The sequence below is a fragment of the Porites lutea genome, chromosome 6 (genome assembly GCF_958299795.1).
Source record: "Porites lutea chromosome 6, jaPorLute2.1, whole genome shotgun sequence".
Classification (NCBI taxonomy): Eukaryota; Metazoa; Cnidaria; class Anthozoa; order Scleractinia; family Poritidae; genus Porites; species Porites lutea.
The window spans coordinates 10,091,278-10,098,604 of NC_133206.1; the positions used below are offsets into that span (position 1 = coordinate 10,091,278).

Consider the following 7,327-nt stretch of genomic DNA (forward strand, 5'->3'; position numbering starts at 1 on the left):
AATATCGGAGCACCTTTTATCTGGGCACAGTTGACAAGATTGAAAAGTTCTTGTTTTGCTTCGTCGATTCTTTCTTCATTTGCGCTGTCAACGACGAAAATTATCGCATCTGTGTGGCGCACAAGAGCTTTCCACAGAGGGCGTATATGCTCTTTTCCACTGACATCCCAAATTTTAAAACGTAAGTCTTTATAGGGACGGACGACCTCAACGTTGAACACAGGAGTCGGGGCAATTCGTTCCTTCCAATCTTTCCACTTACTTCGGTACAAAATAGCCGTTTTTCCGCTCTTGTCGAGTCCTAACATAACTACATGAAATGGTCTACGAAACTTTATGCTCGGTCGAAACCGTCGAAAAGAAACTACCACCGCGTTTCCCATAGTTTTCCGTCACAGGACAAGTTTGAAGAAGTGAACTGAAATCAGTCTTCTTGAAGGATGGCAAATTTTTCGAATGAAAAGGGCTTTTATAAATGTAATCCCTTTGTAAAGATGCTAAATTTATCCGGCGAAACTGAAGAATACATTGCTTTCGCATCTGAAACAACAAGCTTTCTAGTGCACCGGCCGCTTCCGTCGAGTATTAAACAACGAACTTCTTGCAATATGCAAATTTTGTTAATATGATTTACTTTCGGCACTGGCTGTTGCCATTGGTTCAAATATGAAAAGCAAAATGTTTTCTTTGTTCACGAACACTGCATGATTTAAGTGTTCACAAAAAACTGAAAAATAACTTAACACACAGTTTCGCAACAGTTCTGCAAAGTTTAACAGCGTAAAATATCATGCGTCGTGAAATGTGAAATTTATTTCCGTAGTCACGCCATCGTGAAACAGGTTGTTCACACTTTGTAATTTGTAGTTATTGAATGTCGTGAGGTGTGCTGAGACAGTGTTGATTCGGTGTTAAGCATCGACAACTAATTAGAGTAATTGCTCAAACATGTATTACGTAAATCGCCCGTCCTCATAAATAACTTCTGCAGTCGGGTTGAACCTGAATTAGATAAATGTCTTTGAATGTCATCGAAGTGCTCAACACCATTTACGGTATCTAAACAAATGTAAGTAACATGACTATTGAAAGGTTTCACGGTAAACAGTTGCATGTTTATTTACCATCCCTAAACGTAATGCGTATACTGACTATAGTCAGTTTTGACGTCCTTTTGTTCATCGACAAAGCATTTTTCATTGTTATTACAAAAAATACTTCTAACTATTTTTCTTCCAGAGCGGGCAGCAAATGTTTTGGCTTTTGAATCAATGAGGTCTTCAAAACTGAACTTTTTCAACGAAACTACTTTGGCATGGCACTACAAGTGAATTTCGATTTTCAGATATCGACTTACTAGGCCTCTTGCACGATAAGACTGAACAGGGATGAAAAGTCTACAAAAGTAGCCGGGATCCTGAGGGAATCACGTGATGTCTTTAATTTGGCTCTACATGGGCGAATCTACAAGGTTATGACTCTTGAAACATGGTTAAAGATCCATACAAACGACTGTAAATTGTGACAGCGTCCCCCAAAACCATATAAACTCTTAATATTTTTCACGATTTCTGTGATATTCGTGGGCAAACATAGTGATTTTCGAATTAGTTCCTTCCAAGTAATACATGCATGACGAATTTTACAGTTTTACTGAAAAAATGAAATATATTTGAAAGGGTTTATATGGTTTTTTCGTCTTCATGAAGAATTTCGAATGATCAGTTTTCATGGGAATCGCTCGCGACATAGGATATTCCCACCACGTGATAACCTGGGAGGTTTCGTTTACTGAAATACTTAACTCACAAACTATTGTCTTGGGCTACGGATAACGACGTTAAATGGATTGCAACTCGTCAAAAGTCGGGAGTACTTTACGTATAGCACGGTTCTAAAAGTACAGTAAAACGAGTAACAAAAATCGTGCAACTTGTTTTGGACTTTGCTGCAAAACAAGTTGAAACGCGATTTAGGGTCCAACGTGGCTGCTGGTAGAACGAGCAACGTCCTTTCTTAACTCGTTTTGCAGCAATGCATGCAAAACAAGGCGCACGTTTTTTGTTGCGCGTTTTACTGTAGCTTAAGTCTCATTACTCCTTTCTACAAAACCATCAGAGGCAATACTTGCTGCCCTTCTTTCACTGGAGTTTGCAGTCCATAAGCCGTTTGGACGCAGGAAATAGTTCCTTTTTTACTCTTATCAAACTTATGTCAAGAACTTTGTTACCACAATTTCCTATGGTTAAACCTAGCCTTCACACCGGTCAAAATTGTCTCAAAATATAAAATATCAGCAAGTCCACAGCAACAAACCGTTAAGTGGTGCTGGATCTCCCAGCTGTAAACCTGGATCAGTACAATAATGACTTGTAGAAAAACTAAAAAGGCAAATTGAGCCTTACGGCAGGGCAATCAGAAAGTAAACAAAACAATAAAACAAAAAATAAAAGCATTTTTAACAAATTTGCCCAATATTTCGGTTTGAAGACAAACCGTCTTCAGGGGCTAAAAGAAAAATGGAGCTAAGCTAAAAGTTCGTTACAAATAAGAGTTTGAAACTATGAAAATTAAAACAATAGATTGTTATTGTTGTAGGAGACTAGGTAGTATCGTATACCAAGAGCTTCGTCACGTCTATTTATTAAAACAGAGATATTGAGCAAATTTGTTAAAAATATATATATATTTGTGTTATTCTTTTGTTTACTTCTTCATCGCCTTGCCGTAAGGATCAATTATGGTCTTCTACTAAATTTTCTCGTCGGTCAATAGTCTCAGAGCGACCCTGGGCAGGAATGGAAAGTACGGGCTCCTCGCGCGCGCAACGTCATTAAGTCATATTATGACGTCAAACATTCAGTTTGCTTCTTTCCGCGAAAGGAATAGTTGTGCTTTTCGTGTGAGAAGAAAAAAGCTGCAAAATGATCAGGAAGTCTCTATGTGTGCTTACTGTGCTGTCAGTATTGCTGTTGTTATCGGTTAAGTTCAACACTATGAAACGTGAAGGTGAGACTTAATGCTACTTATGCGTTTTAAAATGATTTTTCTAGCTCTCCCAACCTACGATTTTCGACAGTGTCGTTAGATAAAAATATTTTTGTCAGTTAGTTAATGCCACAAACTCCTTCGTCAAATTTCTTGTTCGCTTTTAATTTAAACACTGTGTTCAAGCGGACAAGAAAATATATATATATATTGTACTGTGTGTTTGGGGGCGGGATCGAGGGTGGACAGTTTTTTTTCCCAAGACAAAACATGTCTAGGTTGCCATGGTAAACTCCGACAAGATTATGATTATGATTTGCGCGCGCATTTCATTCTTTTATTACGCGCGCATTCTCGACTCCAAGCCCCAGATATTAAAATAATAGGTGTGAAGCTCTATCCGTTAGTGCATGTAGGTCTCAAGGAATTAAACCAATTGCGCTATCCACTGGATAATGATTTATCCAGAGGATTGAGTCATTCACCAGTTTTGAACAGCTGGGGCCAAAGCTTTCAGTCTTGCAGATTTTAATATCCTGAAGACTCTGAGTCGAGGACGTTTAATGTAGTGCACGCGCTTTGACGGTTAGAAATCGTTATGAAACTTGCTAGAACGAATTATCGCCGCAAATGGTTTCCCTACAGCACACATAAGATCTCCTGCTTTTCAAGTGGTTTTTCTTGTATCGCAAGAAAGAAACGGTGAATGTCAATCTTATTCAGCTTGTTATTGTCGTTTTTCTCGCAGCTATTCGACTTTCTATTGACGAGCCAGAGTTCTCCTATGAGGATTTTGCCGGCAAGATTTGTTTGGCGGGAACTTGGAATGGAAAGGTCAGTACAATGTAGTTGTAAGTAAGCTTAGAACTGCTGGCTTTCGATTTTCTATCTTGTTAACGGTCTCTCTTGATGAGAAATGAAACGATTCAGTTCATGTATTTTTCTTGCAATTGTCGTCATGAAGGCCCATTACTGTAACTATCGTGCGCCCAAGGGGCGGAGCCAAGTTTGCAGTTACAACGGTGTCGGAATTGTTGAGGAATATATGAAGTTTGATTAAAAAGTCTAAAAAGAACTGCTCGTATTAGAGAGGTGTCAGTATTTGAGAGGTAGGGTTTCATAGAAGTTTGGTATCTTTAGAACCAAGAGGACTGTTTGCATTGGAGTTATCCGTAAGGAAGGTCCGTGGTAAGAATTCTCGTTAAGTCACTTTTTGCATCTTCAAACTAAATACAGTACGATCTAACCGCCAGGAAATGAATTTTCATTTAATTTAGTTCAGCGACATCGTACTTCTGCAAGTCCTTACTATTTCTTTGGCTTTAACTTAATAACGACTGTTTTTTATCTTTTGTTTCCATTTCATCGCAGGAATATGTGCTGAAGGTGAAGTTCAAATCCCTGGAAGTTGGCTTGAAAGTGGTGTTCAAGGGAAACACACGTTCTGATGTAAAGTTCTCGTCCCACAGAAAACAGGATAATGGACAGGTACGAATGATTAAAGTTTTTAATTCATCTCCATCATGTCTCTCCCTGCCAGAAGATGAATTTAGCCGTGTCTTAATCAATAATCAGCTAATTAGCTTCATGTACTGTTTTAGTGCTTTTAAGAAATCCCAAATTCCTACGTTATCGGTGACCTTACAGTAGTATAGTGTCTCCAGGATTCCGTTGTGGGCTGGAACGTTTCTGGGGGGACTTGGTTCGAAAAAATTTGTAACTGCATATGATAGTATCCAACCATTCCTCGAAGGAAAATTGGAGTAAATAGTGGTACTGACCTCTAGCGGTATGCACCAACACTTACGAGAATAGTTGTTTTAGCATTAACCAAATCACTTAAATAAGAAAAAAAATGAAAATACAAGACTTCACTTAGCAAGAGGATTATCAATTTTTTTTATTAATTGGGACAGTGTTTGCAAAAATGTTGGATATTTTGTCAAGTGCATTTTCACAGTTTTGTTGCATTTAACACTGACAAGCCAAATTGCGTCGCCCTCTTGGTGTTTTAGTACTGGTACAGCTACTTTATTTATCGCTAAAAATTCGTCTTTCGAAACTCTCATGAAACAAGACACCATTTCGACTCCCATCCTCAAACAATGAATAGCCAGGAATTCTCAATCAAAACGCTCAAAACATTTTGCTACCCACTGTTTTGGTAAATATTGTTAATGTAAATTATACTGAACAAAATGTGTCTGGCCTTTTATTAAAATCATTTAGGTGGACGAATTTCCAATCTGTACCGGTCATCGAAATGGAACACATCCTCATGTCTATGAAAATTCTTACGAACCCGAACCCCACATGTCTGTGATGCAAACATGGTACAAAGTAAAAGGAGCCACAGTTGCATTGGCAAGCTGGACATGGAATGGAGTTACCGGCGCGGGAAAAACGTCTTTTAATATCACGGTCACAGCAGCTGGCAAAGCCTATGATTGGGTTATTTCAAAGGCTAAGTCGACCTGGAATGGAGGAAGGCACTTGGCTAAGGAAACCTTAAACGGAGTAATGTGTTTGGCTAAGGGAACCTGGAATGGAATGACGCGTTTGGCTGCTAAGACCTGGGACGGAATAAAGTACTTGGCTGAAAGAACCTGGTGCATGGTTACTTGGATAGTCGAATGGGTCTGGGATCAAGTTATGTGGCTGATCGGTCCTATTAACTTCATGACTGAAGTGGTTTCTGTCTTCTATGCTGATTATCTTAAAGGTGAGTGATACGAAAATTTACGTTTTGTAACCAAGCTATGGAAAAGAAATAGGGGACGTAAAAAGTGCACTTTCGTGTTAATTATATCTACAGCTCAAATAAAGTGCATTTTTCCCACTCCTTATAGTATAGACCTTTGTCACGTGGCGGCCATTTTGTCTCAAGAGATTTAAAAAGCTTTGTTTATGCCCGGCTAGCCTCGTTCTCTCTACGAGGCTAGCCGGGTATAAATAAAGCTTTTTAAATCTCTTGAGACAAAATGGCCGCCACGTGACAAAGGTCAATCACCGGTAACTGTGCTATTGATAAGCTGGAAACGTTCCCTAGTCATCCAGCCTCTTCTGGTTATTTTCACAATTAAAGATAGACCATGTGTTTACTTTTTGTTAACCAAAGTTGCTTTATCTTTACATATTATCTTTTTTTACATAAACAAAGAGATACAGAGGTGATATAGGTTATAGATAACCAGGGATCGCTCTAGCTATGCGCCTACTTTGCTACACCTACGATACACTCAGTCTGCGAAACACTCAGACTTTTACGATGGTGATGTAGTTATTTTTTCCTTCTTCTCCACGTACAGATTACGTGTCGTTCATCAAGTCTTTCATTGAAGACATTACCTGGCTGGATATCGTCAGGGCTTGTGTACTTTGTTCCATTTTACTGTCCGTTTCACTTCTCGTGAAATACGTGAGTCGACGACGTAGGTGAGTTGTGACCTTTTAACACAAAAACAACTTCTTAGAAATTGCAGTCTTGTTGGTCATTTCCTATCTGCACCGCCCGCCCAATTTTTGAGCGGCCAAAACCGAAAATCCCGTTCCTTGGTCGTTGTTTGCTCCGAAACAACACGGAAACGCTTGCTTCGTAGGCTATCCAACAAGCATCGTATCAGTTTTATAAGTAAGCTCAATAAAAGTTTGTCAATGTTGTTTTTGCAGGCTGGCTAGGATGGAAAGAGAAGCAGCTGCCCTGAAAGCAGCTACACCAAAAAAACCAAAAGGGCGTTATCAGCAACCAAAGAAGAAAAAGAAGAACTGGTTGTAGCCTTTTGTTTACCGTTAAATCTTTTGTAAAAACCTAGATCGATTGAGATTCTTTGATTAAAGTTATTGCTGTTGTTGTTGTATCATTGAGTTGTCTGGTGACTCTGGTTGTCAAGGAGCAAGCATGGGGTTTGATTTAATTGTTCATTTTTAACAGCGTAAGTTGCTGGCGGGTTAAACAAATTGCTTTCGTCCTATGTACTCGTTAACCCCTCCAATTTCGCAGCTTCTGCAGGACGTGAACAGAAGGCAACGACTTTCGTTATTTTTCGGAAATTAGAAACAGTCTCTTAGAATTCAACTCCAGAAAAGGTCGCCAACATTTAACAAAGTGAAGGGCAATGAAGTTTAAAATAACGCGAATTCAATTTCTGAGTGAAATTTTCGCCGCCGTTATCATGGTGGTTGTCGACGAGAACGAAATCTTCACAACAGCCCGGTACGAATTTTACCTCCTGGGTTAACGAAAATGAGATGGAGTACGAGTACGATTTTTCAAATTTAATTCGCGGGCTTAATCTGTTGGTAAGCAAGTGCAACTAAACAACTTGGAACATAACTGGCT

The 7,327-nt window shown here is 39.2% G+C and overlaps 1 protein-coding gene across 1 annotated transcript; it reads left to right on the forward strand.

The window, feature by feature from the left end:
* The first annotated feature begins 2,807 nt into the window (after positions 1-2,807).
* On the forward strand, positions 2,808-6,763 carry LOC140941865 (uncharacterized). Its single transcript, XM_073390873.1, has 6 exons — positions 2,808-3,009; positions 3,737-3,822; positions 4,360-4,476; positions 5,218-5,710; positions 6,297-6,423; positions 6,658-6,763. The coding sequence occupies exons 1-6, from the start codon at positions 2,925-2,927 to the stop codon at positions 6,761-6,763; spliced, it is 1,014 nt and encodes a 337-aa protein (XP_073246974.1). The 5' UTR covers positions 2,808-2,924.
* The last annotated feature ends 564 nt before the right edge of the window (positions 6,764-7,327 follow it).

Coding starts and splice junctions, on each gene's coding strand:
- LOC140941865 (XM_073390873.1), top strand. CDS start 2,925: ATGATCAGGAAGTCTCTATGTGTGCTTACTGTGCTGTCAGTATTGCTG. Junction 3,823..4,359: donor CGGGAACTTGGAATGGAAAG/GTCAGTACAATG, acceptor ATTTCATCGCAG/GAATATGTGCTGAAGGTGAA. Junction 6,424..6,657: donor TACGTGAGTCGACGACGTAG/GTGAGTTGTGAC, acceptor TTGTTTTTGCAG/GCTGGCTAGGATGGAAAGAG.